Genomic DNA, 18,161 nt, shown 5'->3' on the forward strand with positions numbered 1-18,161 from the left:
TGTCAAAGCCAGGTATAAAGCCCTCAAGGAGCTTCTTGCAACCTTCCAAAGCAAGAGCTCTCCCAGTGAAAAATTGTGTTGGTACTAAAGAAACCTGAAACAGTTCAGTATTACTACACAGTTCTATACTTGAAGCATTTTCCTTACAAAAAGCCAATACATTTCAGAAAAAGTAAACTGTGAATGCCCAACAATTTTAATTTTAATCTTTTAAGGTTTTATGTGGCAGAGAAAGAAACCAAGAGACTTGGAGATCTGGTTTTCCTAACTGTTCTCCCTTCAGTTCTGTTTGAAACAAGCAGCTAGAATGACCATCTGAGGCTTTGGCTTTATAGTTTTAGTAATATATGGGGGTGATTCTAGGCCAAGGTTCTTTATGTTAACTAGAGACTAAGGTTGTATTGGACCTTTGTGAGTCCTGATCTCACATCCTGAATTATACAGCTTAAAAAGCTTTCCTAGAATTAATACTTGTTCAAACTAGAATGTCTTTAGGCATAAATGGTCACCATGAACTTCCGAATCACCTCAAATAGACAGTGGACTGGAGGCTTGCTTTTGTGTACTGCATGGAGAGCTGTTCTCCATATCACTCATGGATGGAGTAAATCCAAGACTAAGACAACATTTCAGTATAGTCAGCCATTAAGAATATTACAGAAAGAACTTCTATGGCTCAGGTGTTTTATCTAGAATCTCTGGCCTGTAGCTGATGCACACACCAGACACAAAATTTCAGTTCTCTACTGAATCTTCTGCATTATTGACCGAATCAAGCAGCATAAAATATAAAACAAAAACAAAAAACCCCCACCTAAACAATAAAAAAAACCCCCAAACAACAAAGAAACTGGAAAAACCCTAAGTATACCAACTATTCATGTTTTTCGTGAAGAGGTCCAGATACTTAACATGTTTGGGACACAATCTAAATTCATGTTAAGATTTTAATGTGTTTTAGGTCATACCTAAGTTACGAATAAACCAACAACTAGAGAGAAAGTAACAGATTACAGTTTTCATATAGACCCTTAATACAGAACAATCAGATATTTCAATTCAACATTGTCTATATGGCTCATCCTTGAAAACTGTTATTCTTAACATACTGAGAATTTCCAGAAAACTGCTGAAATTCCTTCCTCTTACAAGAGTTGAATTAAAATATAGTTATAGGCTGGCTTAACACCAGCTGCCTATTTATACTTCCAATTTTGTTCCTGAAAATAATTGTGAACTTAATTAACTGTTGGCAAAAATATTGGCACTTAGAGGTCTACCATATTTGCAGGTGCAGTCATATACTTGGATATGTGAAGCCATTGCCTGTACTCACAGGTATTTTTATGCCTCAGGTAATTTATCACCTCTAACAGGAGGCTATTTTAATAAATGAAGCTATTAAGAATAAACCACTGCATATATTCTACTGCTGTTTAACATAAGAGGATAGAACATTAATACTAACTTGAAATTTCCATAGTTTAAAGGAAAATGATTATCTGAATGTGCTTTTTGTGTTTTAATGCAGATGTTATTTTTAAAACTAGGGTAATTGCAACCTGCTGTGTTATATGCTTCTGGTTTGTATAAAACTTAATAACACTCTTAATTAGGCTAATTTAGTCAGATTAATACCTCTGTGTGTGTCAGTACTCACTGTGCTGCCTGCCATGGGGCACTGAATTAATAGCAGCACACTGAGAAAATAGTGGTTTATAAATATTTTCATCTGAGATTTGTAGTGCAGACTGGAAGATAAAAAATGTAGGAAGTTTAATGAGAGTATCTACGAAAGGGAATAGTTTTAAGTGAATAAAGAATGGAAGCTGCTTTTCTGGTGGTACTACGTGCAGCTGACATCAGAAAAGGGTCACAGAGGATCCCTCCAAATCACTCATGTTCTGTAGAACATAAGAGGTTTGGGGATAATTAAAAGCCAAATAAATAAAAATAAATAAAAAAATCACACCAGTGTCTACAGAAGGAGGCCCAACCCCTACTAAAGTGGCCATTCCTTCTAGACTATGAATTTCTCTGAAATGAGTGCCAAACTCCAACCCTGAGGTTACAACAGTTACTGCTGGAAGCACTGGGACTCATAACAGGGAAGATTTCTTTTTACCACCATGAGAAAAAGAGATAACACTTCACCTTTGGAGATCCCTTTTTGTTTTAGGCATGTTTCAGTTAAGGATTTTAATAATCAACTTGCTAAACACCTGAACAATTATCCCATACCAGATATTTTTACCAAAATTCTAGTACTGGAGAGGAAAGCTGTACTTCTCCAAGTAACCTTCCACCTGTGAAATGTTCAGCCTTTTCAAAGGGAACAGCAGTCTAGTGATCCACACCCATTTGTCTTGCATGATTTTCTGCATGTTTTCTTTTGCTCATCAGTTCTAAAAACACCCATTGCAGATACACAATTAGAGTAGATACTTTTGTTTCACTTGTGATACAATTGCAGAATCTGGAAGAAACTGTACTAGTGATAATACAATTTCCCTCTTATGAGCTGCAGTCCTAACAACAGTGCAGTTATAGTGTAAAAAATAGCAGAAAAACAAAGCCTTTGTTCATAACCTATTTATTTAAATCCAAACTCACCATTTTGAGCAACACACATTTATCCGGTATCAGAGAGCAACTAACTAAAGGACTTTTTCTTTTCCAAAAGAGACTTTCAACGTAAATTAACTTTCCAAAAATGGATAAACAAACATATAGGAGATAACCACATCAGAGTAATTCTCAAGACCAAATAGTTAATATCACTTTTCTCCAATACTAGGATGACTCATAGTTACTTTTTGTGTGCCTCAAAATGTCTCTGTCCTACACAAAAGCTATGCGTTTTTTTTCTTGATTTCTAGTGTGTGTTTCCAGGACTTTCAATAATTCCTTTGAAACATATTTACCTATGAGCATCATCCCAAAACAAGTCCATCTTAATATCTATAGCCAGAAATAGTTGTATAGGATCATCCATCATACTGAAATTTCTCTTTCAGAAACAGAAAACAGAGTAAAACTGTGTAAACACTTGTGTTCTATACATACCGATGTAAATTGTTGGAGAATGTCCAGTGTCCTTGGAACTAAAGAGACATGAGGAGTTAATGTATTCCAATATAGGAACAAGAATCAGTAGGGGCACAATGCTTATCACATTCATGGCTGCAATTGGGAAGACAAATCCGCTGAAGTGCAAGTTGGAATTCATGGTTTGGAGATAATATCCTGAAGGAATCTGTATTGAAGGATAGAACCCCACTCCATTAGTATACCAGGTATCTTTCATGGATGAGATTTTTACTATATTTGTAAATTTCTCTGACATTTTTCCATCTGAAGAAGTCACATTAAATCAAATACCTGCTGGCTAAAAGGAATGACCATTCATGAAGGAAGCCAGAATGTAACATTTTCCCTCTATAACATTTTCTCCCGAGTTTAACAGTGCAAAGCAACAGTTGGTGAATTCATTTGACCACCCCTAGTTAGAGCTATTAGCCAATATACCAAATGGCCTAATAATTTAGTCTTTTTGCCCAGACAGTATTTAACAGAACAGAATCTTAGAATAGCAAGATGCAGAGGATTTAATCCTAGAATAGCAAAATTTTCAACTTCCGATTGCGTGCTCAAGGCGAGAGTTTTTCCTCAAGACACTTGCCAGCACATGGCTTTAAAAGCTATGAGGAATGAAAATTTGGCCACAGCCTTAGGACCAGTTTAATGCAACTGAGAGCCATAGCAGCTATAGAGAGGACTTCCTTTTGCTCCTGGGAACTGAAAACCGAACCCAAAAAGAGGCAGATGAGGAACCCACCAATGGCAGTCATCAGGGTATGCAATGAAGTAGATTTGTAAGACTCTTTCACTACAAAAGCAGATAATTTCTCCTGCTTGTGTGAGGCTCTACAGAAGATCTTTAGAGTTTATTAAAAAATATTAAAATCAAAACCCCAATGGCTTCTACCAACAGATTTTTCAGTTCTGGTGGGGGTTTGTTTGTTTGTTTTTTGAGGAAGATTGATCAACTAATTTCATGCGCAGCAGGGAGCCATAATCCATTTTACTGAAGGCAAACTCCAACTTGAGCAATGCACAGAGTACTGTCGTGACAGAGCTCGATGTAGAACTGGTTTCTTTACTCTGTTTTTAGTCAGTTCAGGATTCCTGCAGCATCCTGCACAGCTCTTCAGTATGACTGGTAACTTCAAACCCAGGTAGAATATTACTGCTTTGTAGCAGTCTGAAAATTAATGTATAGTTAGTAACTGAGCTCATTGAGGGTTTCTCATCAATGATTATAGTCAATCCTACTCACTGGGAGTCTGTTCAATGCTGAGGAATTACTCAAATGACAGATCTTAATAAAAATATGAAAAAAACCTACATTCCACCTCCAAAAGAATATCTAAATTGAAAAGGGAGAATAAATAGCAACAGAAATATGCAAGTTTAGAACTGAGCCAAATTTTGTTGGTTCCTGTTTTTTTCCAATGCCTATTGCAAATAAGAATTGACTTCTTAATAGGAATTAAAATATCATCAACATGAATCACAGGCACTGAAAGCTGTTAATAATATGAAGAAAATGCTCTTAATCTTCAAAAAAGATACTGATCTATCACTTAGTCTGAGAAAGAGTCTTAAACTTATTGGAAATTCTGCTAAAGGAGTAAGTAGATTCTTTCAGCAGTAGAAACACTTCTATATTCTCTAGATAAATACCTGATTATTATAAATTTTATTAATGATATTTGGTTAATTTTCATCTAGTCACTTAAGCATAACCTTGGTCAAATATATGTGTTTGTTGGTTTGGTAGGGTTTTTTTTGTTCTCTGGGGATTTTTGTGCCTTTGTGGAGAGGGGGGCGTTGGGGAGGGAAGAGGAAAAAGAATAAGGCAGATGGATGGGAACGTGGGATGATGGCAAGAGGAAGTGTCAGTGAACAAATATGCCACATATTTGTATGAATTTCCTTAAGCAGCATTTTAACAGCAATAGGTAAAAATGAATTTCCAAACCAGCTCATAAACTTGTTATTCCAGTTGCCAAAGGGTAAGTGACCTCGAACTCCTGCTTAGCCAGGATCATCCAGACAGAAACGAATCTGAAGGAATCATGTCAGCTCAAGTGGCTTCTTGACACATTTACATTTATATAACATACACATACACTCAAAAGCGAAAAGAACCAGATAGCCTGACAGAGGGGCTGTGAAAGGACTGCTTCTTTCCACAAATGGAAAACCACCCACTTCCACTGTAGCTACAACAGCCACATAAGCCTGTCAAAACAGTAGGAGAAATATGCAACCAAAACAGCAAATAAAATTTTCTACATCTCTCCAGAAGTAAGTGAACATTTAATAAGTGGGAAAATTACATTTTTCAAGAAGAATACTGAGCCTGTGTTGATAACTGCAACACAGCAGCATGAGGAGCACAGGACTCCAGTACAAGATGTTTCAACCAGTAAGGGTTCAGAGAGAGGAGTAGCAAGCAGTCACACAAGCTCCTTAATGTCTTGACCAAGTCAATTTACATTATTTGATGAGAATAGAGGTTATAGCAAGGAATATTCTTAGGTAATTAAAACCACTGTGCAAGGTTGCTCAGCTGGTAAAGCAACACAGAACAAACATGCCTAGAGATAGTAGCAAATACGTATCACAGCCTATTTCAACTTTCTTGTTTAAAAGTCGTGTACCCACCTGCATAACGCACGTTCTGTACAGAATCTGGAAAGTAAACAACGGGAAGAGTCTGGCAAGGGACTTGGTGCTTTCCACCTGAATCTCACTGTAGTGGCCACCATGGTTTTCCTTGGCATGGTCCAGCCAGTTTGTCACGCCTGCACTGAGGTAGCGATGCCGCACGCAGCGCGTTTTCAGGGCACTGCCAATCACCCCAAAAGTCGTCAGCAGGGAACTCTCTGCAAGCAATCAGAGATAGCAGACATTGGTATGTTTTTACTTGCTGCCGAAAGAAATAAGACAAAACACTTCGGAAGGGAAAATGTAACCTGATATATTCACCTTTGTGTCTTTTTTTGGGTAGGAGAAAAGTAATAACAGTCTGGATTTGTTTCAAAACATTCTTTTTTGGATCCAGTTGGTTCACAACCTAATTGTTGCAGAAGCAATCCTGTCAAACATCCACAGAGAAGATTGCCTTTTCCTACCAGTTATTTAACACACCACAATTTGTTGCAGAGATTGAGCAAGTAAAGCATTAATTTCCTTTGCTTTTTCTTTCCATTTATTGAATGTTGTTAGTTTTCATTTCAAGACAGTACTGTAATACTGCATATCTGCTGAAGTCCAGCAGCACTGGGAGGGCAGTAGTGAAGTGAGAAGGAAAAGGACTTTAAGAAACAGTTGATGAGATAAGAGAATTCTCATGGATGAATTTCAAAGCCAGAAATATTATCTCAGGACTTCCAAGTAGCGTGCTGGGACAGAAAAGTTTCCAGTTCAGTACTTGGCATATTACAACTTGCTCACTGGTTACTGGGTTCAGGAATTGCTAACTTGGTTCTCAGACTCAGAGGAAATAGAAGTAAAATGGGGACAAAACTGTTAGCATCAGGCTTGGGAATGCAGACTAATTTACCTTTGGTAAGTTGCCATACATGCAAAGAAGGGTTATGGCACTTTCCTACTTTTCTGAGTGCTGAAGCACTACAGTAAGTTGAGTATCTATAACTAAATTCTTTCCAAAAATTAAGGTGAAGTAAGATTGCAGAGGAAAATGCCTCCCTACTATCTCTGATATGGAAATTATTTTCTAGAAATATCCATTAACACTTACTGGAAGCACTTGTTCTAGAGGACTAAGTAAGGGCATCTTATTAGATAAACTAACATTTAAAACTCCCTGGCTGTTTAGCAATAACTTGAAGACTGTTGGCACTATGGAATAAAGTCTGAAATAGCTTATTAAAGCCTGCAAACACAGAGAGTTGATACAGTTTTTATTGTTCTGTATGGTTGTATTAGGCAACTATTCTTACCACTCATTGTAAGTGATGTTTAAGATCTTGGACTATTTTAAGACCCAATCTGAAGACTAAAAGTAAAAAATCTGCAGACTTCCAGAGTGACTTGACTAAGAAGCTAACCAGAAAACAAGTGGGACTTAAGGCTCTTCTCAAAGCAGAGGTAGTTTCAGAAGTAAATGAGAGATAACAGAAAATTTGGTTTCAGCTCAATTCATTGGCAGAGCTTGTACTTAAATGTTTCAGATCAGAAAAATGATAATATTTTTCTTTGCCCTGCTCTAGAGGTTGGACATTCAAAAAAAGAAATAAGAAGCAGTTATCTGGTATTACTACTCCGCCAGGGTTTGAGCCCAGTCAGATTTGATGATGCCCAGGGTAACCCATGACAAGACCAGCAGACAGTTCAACAAAGCAACAACATGGCTGTGTTGTGACCCAGTCCTGAAGATGGTCATGGCCATCTCCTTTCTTTTGGAATGTGAGGTGTTGGGCAGACTCTTCTTTCTCACTCACTGGAAAAAAAAGACTAAAATAATAAACAACAAAACCTGATATTTCCCTGCCTTTCCTTATGGACCAGCTGAGGCTCTCCTTTACCTAATTTCAGTCAACTACCTTGGAAACGTTTTTTTGCATGAGACAAAACAGACAAGTACATTATTTAGCTGTGTTTCTCTTCATGGAATTCCAGCAGATTATAAGAGCTAGTAAACTAGGAAGATAAAGCTGCTTGAATTTGTAGTACAGAAAGCAACTTCAATGATACATAAACCTAATTATTATCAAGAGGATTTTGCCAATGATATAGTCAGAATAAGTACGTCATCCCTTCTTTAAAAGAAAATAGGTAAACCCCACAGAAATCCATAGTGCTGAATTCTTTAGATTACAAATCTGATCAGCTAGTAGGAAACATGTTTAAAAGCACAAATATTTATATCAGTGCACATTATGTAGCTAAACATCATACACTCCATATTTTTATTTCTGAAGTTTTCAACCTGTATAGATACTAAGTTGCAAGAAAATGATTTACTTTCTCCTTTATACTTCAGCCCTTTGCTTTCATATTCTTTTTCTTTCACCCTAAACTAATTCTAAATATCTGTGCTATTTAATTGCAATAAAAAGCCTACATTGCACCCTAAATGGTAGGTATTTTTTTCCTCATCTCTGTTCACCTGCCAGTCCTTAAAATCATAGCAGTGGGAAGAAATGCAAACAAAGTCCATGCTTGATAGGTAAACAGAACTGAATGCAACATCCATTTGAAGAATTACCTTAAGATAAAAAAGGCAGTAAATATAAAAATCGTTTAAGGTCACCTATAGATCTGAATTACAGTTCTGAAGAATTTCTAATTTCATCACCTCACTGGATGATACAAAGTATATTATCTTTTATTTTCATTAAGAAAATAAAAAACTTTGCAGATATTAGTGTAGACATTGGCATTCTGCAAAGACTTGGAAAATATATGATCATTCAAGCAACAGTCATAGGGAAAAACACTTGATACAAAGAAAAAATGTTCTACTAGTTTGATTGACGGTCAAGATAGATATAATCTTCAAATTTATGTTATTCCACTTAGTAGGATTAAAGTAGTTAAAGGATAAATTACAGACTTAGTCCATATTTAATTGTCCAGCTCAGGACTATACTAAATGTTTTTACCTTCTCAGGTTGTAAAACTGTAGTGAGCCCCAGCCTCCCCATAACAAGGTAGCCAATTTGATGGTAGTTACTGCTTACCTCAGCTGCACATTATTATGAGGTTTTGGGGGCAGTGTGGAGGGGATGCATTTCTTTGGCTCTATTTATTTAGAATAAACCTCTCTAGTGATGTCCTTGCTACAATATTACCAAACAATTTATGCATTCATTCACTCACTGCTAATATAGTTTTTCTTTGATTATATTTAACAAAAATACTGAAGTAATAACTTGCTTTCAGTTCCTGGGTTCTACTGAAAAAAAGAACAGGAAGGTTTGGCCATTTATGGCCTTTTTCAAGCTACCTTGGCTCCTCTTACATTTCTGTGCTTGGTCAATTGAGAGGGACCTTGTCTATCAAGGGGTTTTGTAGAGCTCAGGTACCAACTGGTGAAGCCTCAGAAGCCTGAGAACTTCTTCTGTATGAAAATGTCTGCACAGTCACTATTTAAAGCTATTCAGTATTTCTAGTTACTTTCAAATGAGTAAAACCGCTTGAGGCTGTGTAAGCAAGCATGCTGAAATAACAGTAAGTACCAGATGTTCTGCAAGATAAAGGCATTTTAAAGTACTTTACCACTAGTGCATAACCCTGTTTAGCTGACTAACCACTATGCTTGACTACCCAGCTGTGAGTTCAGGAGAAGCAAGAGAGCACACTTAGCATAGGCACAAACTCTGCTTCAGCTGACCAAAACACAGGTTGAACCAAACATGACAAAATCAGTTCCACCAGCAGCGTGAATATTGTACTTCTTCCTGCACAGGCAAATTCTTTGACAACTGCCTTGACACGTCAGAAAACATGCATAAGTTTACCACAGACTGCTTCCCACTTTTACAGCCTATCCAGAATCTCCAGGTCTATTTTTACAGAGAATGGATGTTTTCTCTTTCACAAAAAGATATTGTTGAGCCAAAACCCGAGGATCTCCAACCAAACAAAGCAGTGTTATGGAAAAACTCTTTTAGATATGCAAGTTGATTTCTTCTGTGAAAATAATCTCTAGAGTTACTCCTCAGTTGCCTCTTACCTGCTTTGGGTTTGTAAATCATTTCACCCCTCATCATGTGAATTGTGATGATAGCCATAATCCCAGACACAAATGGGATAAGAAAACCAAGGTTCCTGGCCACAGACTGCTGGATGTAAGAAATGCTGACAAAGACAACTGCTGAATTTAAGTTAACCAGCCAATAAAACCTAGTACACAGAAACAAGAGAAAGAAGAGTAGAGAGGCTCAATAATATAAGGCTTTTACAGAAGATTAAAACATCAAATTAAAGGCATGGTTAAGTATAGTAAGCATGGACAGCATCAGTACCATGAACACATTGACACACCAATTAAAATAGAATTTCACTTGAACGTCTCAGCTCCAAGAGGTGTAAGATTAAAGTAAGTGTACTAAGGCAGTAGAGCTGAACAAATTATCAGTCTAGTACTGCAAATATTCTTGTGGGTGATGCTAATTAAATACATCAACATTTAACACTTACACATTTAATATCTGGTAGCATAAGTTTTGTGTATGAAATATCATCAAATCATATGCTTCAAGCTTAAGAGAGAAATGACTTAATGCCACCACCCTTTGGTTAAAATATATTACATGTTAAGAAATTTAAGAAATATTATAATTTGATTTATCAGTCCTTAGTTGCAAGGCTCAGCTTGAACTTTTGTTCTCTTCTGAAAATATCTTAATAAGGAGGTTCCCCATCACATTTTTCTCTGACACTGTCTTTGGCAGTAGAGGTGCTTCCCAAGTAAGTGTTGGACTCTTCCTAATCACAGAACATATTCAAGGGAAAATCAAACACTCTGGGAAGCAGATGGCACACCACTACTGATAGCCCTACTGCAGTTTGGAACCCCTGAAAATAGCACAATAAATATTCTTTAAGGAATTAGGAGGACAGCAAAAGATAATTCAGCAATTTTTACTTCAAATTTGACTCTGGCTTGAAGACTTAACCTTTGAAATTTTAAGTTAAGAATATAAATTTTGACTAAACTTTCAAGTTCCAGGTTAGCTCTGAAGATGTGTATCGGTCTTGTGTGGCAAGCAGCTGCAAGAGGAGATTCCTCTACCTTTGCTGGAACCTTAGCAAAATGGTTTCATTTAAAGGTGAAATATAGATTGATACATAATTAGACAGCTTAATACATATTACTTGAGTAAACAAAGCTTTTTTTCTTGTTCAGTGGCACTTCTGCCTCAGGTATGCTATTTGAACTTGAGTATTTATGTGTCCTAATTAATCTAGAATAATCTTCTCAATCATGAAAGAAAAGGCACTTTGGAATTATGTTACTCCATGGTGTTACAGTAGGACAGATTTTGCACATACCCATGTTGACTGCTGTTCAATTAAAGCTTTAAAAAATACAGTTACACAACTGTTTCAGTTAGAACTTGTGTAAACATCTTGAATGAATTCACTGATATTTTTTAAAGTTAGAAGTTTCAGTGGCTCTTTTCCAAATGTTCTAAAGAAGTGTGCTGGAGCTACCTGAAGTCCTGACACTCTTCTTGGCTCTAAGATTGTTTGACTGCAAGCAGGAGGCATCCAAAGAAAACCCTTGAGTACAGGAGAGCACTTTTGTTCTTCACCACTGTACCGTGAGACCGAAACGTAAAGTTCCTGTCCTCTCACAAAAATGAGAAGGGAAAAAACCCCAATGGGTTTAGCAATCCAAACAAGAGAGATAAACTACCTTCAATACACATACCAGAATTTAGGAATGTGCTCATATCACACTGACAGAAGCAGATCAGAACCTACACAAAGAGACAACACACCTGGCTAGTTCTCATATTGCAGCATTAGGTAGCTGTGATATTTGGGCCGACATTACATGAAGTGTCTCAGAGATCCCACTAGGACATAGTGGGTTTAGTTAGATACATCAAACTGAATATCATGTACAGCTTTGCAGGGAACAGCTCCTTCCTGGAGCTTCAGCACTCTGAGGTCTCCTCACAGTGAGAGCCAAATGCCAACTTGGGAGGCTCATTTCAAGAATGCAGTCCAGACACAAACCTAAATGCTACTGTGACAAGCCACACAGACCCAATAATCTTCTTATAACACTTTACAGAACTGTATTCATTTTAATAACTTTAAAGAAGTAGCAACTCTTATTGAAAAGTATTATGTTTTTAAACAATTCAAAAAGTTTTTACTTAATGTAACAGTTGAGATGAAACTGCTGAATGAAACAATCTCAGATCATGTGAAATACATGAAAATAGACCTTCTCAATTGATTTTGAAGATGCAGAAAATTTCTTGTCACCTCAAATATTATTTGCTTTTATCTTTTAAGCCTGCCTAGCTCTCACAAATTTAAGTTTTGATTTATCCAAATTCAGGCCCAGATATTCCATGCATAGACTAGAATCCAAGCTATATACTTTTCTGTACTAGAGCTTTGTAGGAGGAGGTCAATTTTTTTCAGAATCACTACAGAATTCTCTGCAGAAGCAAGGTGGAGGAAAAAAATCCCAGAGAAATAGAACAACATTTTAAAAAGTCAAAGTAAAATGTGTTCAGGATAATGGCAGAAACTGATCTGTAATATATGGAAAGAAAAAGAAAGAGGCAGGGTGGAAAATACTACTGGTTCCATGTTCTCTGTATTTTTTTTTTTACAGCAAATCTGTAAGACAAGATACAACTCTGGTAACTCTCACCCCTAGTCTAGATTGCACTCTTTGCTCTCATTCCCTGCTCCCATAGAGAGAACTTATTACTCCTGCTGCAAAAATAGCACTTAGAAATGCAGAAGGACTTAGGGAAATTTAGTCCAACAGAATCCAAGCCCTTCTTCACTTAGCATTGGTATATTCTATTTGTTTAGAAGGTCAGAGCCATAGTACATATTAGGGGTTAGAACGAGGCCCTGGATGTGCAAAGCAATTTTCTTGAAGGATTGAATTAGAAAACAGGCAATTACAAGGTCTTTTAACCCAATCTTTAAATCAATAATTCTGATTGTTTAAAAAGAACTTGGCTAAGAACATAGATTCAAACTCACCAAGAGCATGCAAGCATCTCATTGTATATAATTTTAAAATTTAATCCCAAGACAAGAAACTACCAAGAGAAAACAGCTTATCAAGAAAAAGTGATTATATTCTGAGACATTTAATGAGATTAAGAGTGAACCCTCCATTTTTTAAAACTTGAGATTGCACTCCAACAGCACCTCCTTGGGTGTCAGTGCAAAAATTATTACATTTTTTTTAATTGCACATGTACCTTTCTTGATATTTCCAAAGTTCCAAGAACTGACCCATTTGGATTCCCCCAAGGAACTTTTTATTCGCATTATATCTCCTTTGTAATCAACACTGAGAAATGTCACTTTGATTAAACACAATTCTGAATGGCTAAGACCACAGTACAATAAATTCTCCAGAGCTATCTTTCAGAACAACTGATTGCTCTCCAGTTTTAATCCCCCAGAGCTTTATTTAATCAAAATGATGTTGCTAATTAAGGATTAAAACTCAGAATAGAGTAAAAAGGAAGGACTTTTTTTCTCTTCTCTCCTATGGGCAGGTCAAGGAGGCAGAATCTGCTCTAAGGAACTAAACAGTCTCATCCACCTTTAGTAAAGCTACCTTATTCACTGAAGTTTGGATTTAATTCAAAACTCTTTGATATTAACATAATTGGAGGAAAAAAGAATAGCCAGGAAAGCCATCCCCAAAGGAGGAGAGATCTGATTCACTAAGATCTTCACTGATTCTTCAGCATTGCATTGTTAATATGCAAATGTGCTCAGTTTTTATTTTAATAACCATGCATGTAAAGGAGAGAAAAGGGGGCAGTTTAGGGCTTTTCTTTTTTTTTTTTTAACTCTGCCTTGAAGCAGGGATTTGGAGGTTCCCACTGCATCTTCCTCACTGGACAGTTTAACCAGAAAGTATAGCACTCTGTATAGGGCTACAGAAGTGGCAAGGAAAGGCAAACAAATCACTACAAATGACCTCCCTGATGCACTGAGAAAGAAATAATTAATATTAAAAAAACCCTGAAAAACATCACCCTGAATTTTAAGAACCATCTTACAATCAATTTTTCTTAAAGAATTAAAAAAAAACACCACACCAAACCAAAACACAAATGTCAAGAGGTTTATCTGATGCCAGAACTTCCCAGCAACAGAGTTGAAACCACATGGCAGCTCCCTACCACTGAACTTAGCAGTCACAGACTACAAGCAATCTTTACTTCCAGCAAACCAGCAGACTCTACTGTTGCCTCTCATGGCTAAAAATTTACTCTGATACAAATTCCAACATATCACTGAATTTTGTCACTGTTAGTTAGGGCATAACGGGAAAACATCCTAAAGGGATAGCCATGTTAAAGGCAGAAAACCAAGTTGAATATGTTGTTCCAACAGCAACTGGATGGCCAAATCTTTGAGCATTTGGGCATATTGTTTAATCCTGAATATTCTGACAGCGTATTTCTGTAAGAGGCTAAAATAGACTATCACCTACTAGCAAAAGGAAAAAGTTAGGAGAAGTCTTAACTAAAACTCTTGGAAACTCTTCCAAAATCTACAAGTTTTGTGGTTAAAAACAAAGCATGAAACCCACCATGCACAGAATCTACCTTGTAGTGAATTTCAAGGCAATGCTCTATCATTCCCAACAGATACTTAGCCAACATTAAATTACCAACCAGTTGAAAAATGAAAGAAGTTCCTTTGGTCCACAGTCCTCGAGGTTGTATGCACTTAGTGGGCAAACTATAGCTCTTATGCCTCCTATTCCCAGACTAGCTGTGAGCAGTGCAAAGTAGAACACTATTTTCTGCTCCCTTTTGGGTAGTGTATGAAGAACATGTCGTCTGTCGATGTAAATGTCTTCAAAGGGGAATGACACAACAGGTAATAGTGCTGTGCCTGGAACAGAAAGAAAATTGTCATTTGAAATTAATTAGAATCAGACACATATTTTTTAAAGCTGGTACATTGCAAAGACAGAGGGAAAAAAATCAGATACACAACAGAAAAGTGCAAAGAGGGAGAGTCATAATCTATAGAGAGGCAGGACCTTTCTGGATGTTGCTATATAAAGTAAGGCAAAACCACTATGGGCCTCCAAGAAACTAAACTTCCTCTGAAATGCTTGTAAGGATTCAGGTTCTTCTGTCAACTGAACCAACAATTAACCAAAAAAAACCCCAGACATCCCACTGTGGAGTGCAGTCTTTTTTACTGTAAACCCCAGAATTGTAATAGGAATCAAAATTTAACAAATAAATTCTCAAAACTTTTGTGGAAAATTTTTTCTTTTTTTTTTTTTTTTTCTGCTGCACCTTCATGGAAAACACATGATTTTCAGAAACTTTACTCATAGAAGCACTGCCATGAATTGCATTTGCCCCCTCTAGTCTGTAAAGCAATCTTTCAGATTTAATCAGCTCCAGATTTTTCAAGTTGTAATTGGACTCTAAACTTAAAATATATTAATGCTTCAACAACACAAACATTAGCCACTACTGAGACTATGAATGCTCATCAGACTCTAATGTGTCAGGAATATTTAATGATCTATCTCCAACAAAAAAATATTCTGTCTAAAACAATACCCAAATACCTCAAATTCTGTTCATGTCACTGGTCTTCTACTTTAAGATATGCACTGCACAGACAAGTGGTAGAAGGAAATTTAAACCAGAATCCCATAGGAGAAACAGTGAGACACAATAACAATCATTTTTCCAGACTGCTTGCATAATGGGTTTGCAATCAGCTCAAGAACATTTTAGGAATGGCTCTGATTTTTTGTTTGCTTTGTTGTACATCTAAATTACAATGTGGATGGCTGTTGTAGAAATCAGACTTGCTTATGCTCAGTAACTGGTTCAAGTAAGAAGTATTTCTATCAACTTGGTTTAAGTTGACAGAGTAACCACCTGCTGAGACACACTAATTGCTACAGAACAGTCACATTTAATTTGAACAGTGCTTTTATATAAAAGATTTCAAAAATGAGACACAGGGAAGGCTCAGAATGTGCTACCAGAAAGCAGGCCCTGGGTGCAGGTATTAGGATACACTCTCTGTACTTCAGGCAAAGTTTGTTTATACTGGTACGTGCTTAAATACTTTTCCTCTAGTCCAAATACAACAATCACATACAATCTTACTACCAACAGCTGGGAAACAGTTTCCAAACTCTCTGACTAAAGCCTTGCATTGGTGCCAAACAATGCAAACAAATAAAAACTTTAAATGTTTGTCAAAGGGACCAATTTTAAGAGTTGAGCATCCATGTTCTGAATAGCTAACCCACTTTAGAGGAGTCAGATTTGTGCACCAACTACACACAAGATACACACACAAATGTTCCTTAATCTTGTTCAAAGCACTGCCTCACAAAACTACAAAGGTAAAAATACTGCAGTGCATTTTGTAGAGGAGAAACTAAGTAATTATCTGTTAGAGAAGGTGGCCACAAGGCTGGAGAAAATGGCTAGATTTCAAACACAACACTTGGGAATGCATTTCTGCAAGAGAACTGGTAAAACATGAGATAGTCCCCGGGGTGTCACCTACCTAGGAAGTGTAGAAACATGCAGATGCACACAAGCTTGATCCTGCCCACAAGGCACTCTGCAATCCAGCCCACCAGCACCGGTGTGAGCATGGAGGTGCCCACGAAGCACATGTTGGCCATGGCTGCCTGGTAGTTGCGGTAGCCGAGTTTGACGGTGCAGAAGTGGATCATGTTGCACACGATGCCAAAGAACGTGAACCTCTCGCACAGCTCCACCAGCAGCACACAAATTGCCTCTTGGAGCTTCTTCTCAGGCTGAGACAGTTTTCCATCGTGGTTGCTTCTCCCAGCTAGGGGACTTTGCTCCTGGTCAGCCATGTGGTTCAAAAATCCCTTCCCTTGCACATCTCTTCTGCCTGCATCGGGCATGCTTGTCTTTTTTTGAGTACGACTGAGTAGAGCAGCTTAAGTTGCAGGTACACTTCTGTGCTCCTCCACTGCAATTAGCAAGCTGGTAAGACTCTTGCTTTGAATTCCACACTTCTCTACTACAATTTCTTAGGGCACCTGTCACTTCTGAGATATTACATATGGGATCAAAGAGTATTAAAAAAAACAGAAACCAAAACAAAATAATCAAAGAACTATATAAACATTTCAGCTTCCGAATTTAGCAACACTCAGGAAGTTAATTAGTTTATTTAATTAGTCCATTTGGGGGTGAACAAAATTTTTTCCCCAGAATTATATTACCTATTAAATTATGTGAATCCAATACTGCATGTGTATCTCTATCTGTATGTTAAAGATAAAGGTTTAAATACACATGAAAGCTAACAATTTCAGCAGAATACAGACAGCAGATGAAGAAAATAATTTTGTTAAAATAATTCAATACTTTAGCTAGGCAACTAGTGAAAAACTGCAACTAGATAAAGAGAGGGATTTTATTTTTAAGGTAAACACTATCCAATCATTACGATACTTCTTGTTATATTTGGTTGAAATTCAGATAAAGTTAATTATAAAAATAAGTAATGCTTCTACATTTAAGTTAGGAAAGCAAATTTTTAAAGAAAGTAAGTTGAATTTATTAGCTAAAGAAAAAAGCAATCTAGAAGCAACCTAAACCACAACTGTGTCTCTAGGCAGATATAGCACTGTAGCTACAATGCATCAAAAGGGCCAGGGGCACAGGTGATGTGTTCTCTCATATCAAACAAAAGCAATTACAACCTTGAGAGGAAATTAGGAAGAGCCAAACTTACGGTGCTTTACAATGCTCCTGTTACTTTATCCACAGAGAAGTTTTCTGATTTCCCAGATCAGTTTCTTCATTTTGTGGAACTCATTAAGATCACTAACAACTGTTCAAAATACATCCAATTACACATGAGAAGCATTCCTCATTTATTTGGTACAAATGTAAATGCATACACATGTTGCAAGGCAGTGGTAAATCAGGTCAGCTTCCCTAAATAGAGCTCTGATAGCACTTTTTGGCTCTGCTGTTTGTTTCCACCTCTCCTTGTAACTACTCAAATTTTACCTCTTTAGATCTATTTAGAGTATGAGAACTACTCCATCACAAAACAGAAGCACAATAGTATATAACCAGTATGGGTAAAGATAGATTTCAAAATCACCTGAAAAAAAAAGCAACTGTAATTCACACACACAGCCTAGAGACTCTGAAGCTGAAAATTATGCAGTGAATAGACTGCTCCCTAAAACAATTCTGAAAGATATATTTTTTTAATCTAGTACAATTCTAAAGCAAGAACTCAGATAGCAAAGAACTTATAGGTTTCAGAGATGTACAGTTGGGGATGAAAACAGCTGTGACTTGCAGCATGCCAAGAACTATTTCTGTCTTCTAATCCATGACAGCTAA

General features: G+C 36.9%; 1 protein-coding gene across 1 annotated transcript in view; it reads right to left on the reverse strand.

Moving 5' to 3' along the window:
* SLC15A5 (solute carrier family 15 member 5) overlaps positions 1–16,696 on the reverse strand; it is a 33,330-nt gene extending 16,634 nt beyond the window's left edge. Inside the window, exons 1-5 of the mRNA XM_027699715.1 lie at positions 16,327–16,696; positions 14,445–14,667; positions 9,773–9,942; positions 5,734–5,954; positions 3,067–3,256 (exon numbers count right to left, since the gene is read on the reverse strand). Of these exons, the coding sequence (XP_027555516.1) occupies positions 3,067–3,256; positions 5,734–5,954; positions 9,773–9,942; positions 14,445–14,667; positions 16,327–16,696 (1,174 nt within the window). The remainder of the gene's footprint in view (positions 1–3,066; positions 3,257–5,733; positions 5,955–9,772; positions 9,943–14,444; positions 14,668–16,326) is intronic.
* Positions 16,697–18,161: the final 1,465 nt, after the last annotated feature.

This window comes from Neopelma chrysocephalum, unplaced genomic scaffold, assembly GCF_003984885.1.
Source record: "Neopelma chrysocephalum unplaced genomic scaffold, ASM398488v2 Primary Assembly neopelma1_139, whole genome shotgun sequence".
Classification (NCBI taxonomy): Eukaryota; Metazoa; Chordata; class Aves; order Passeriformes; family Pipridae; genus Neopelma; species Neopelma chrysocephalum.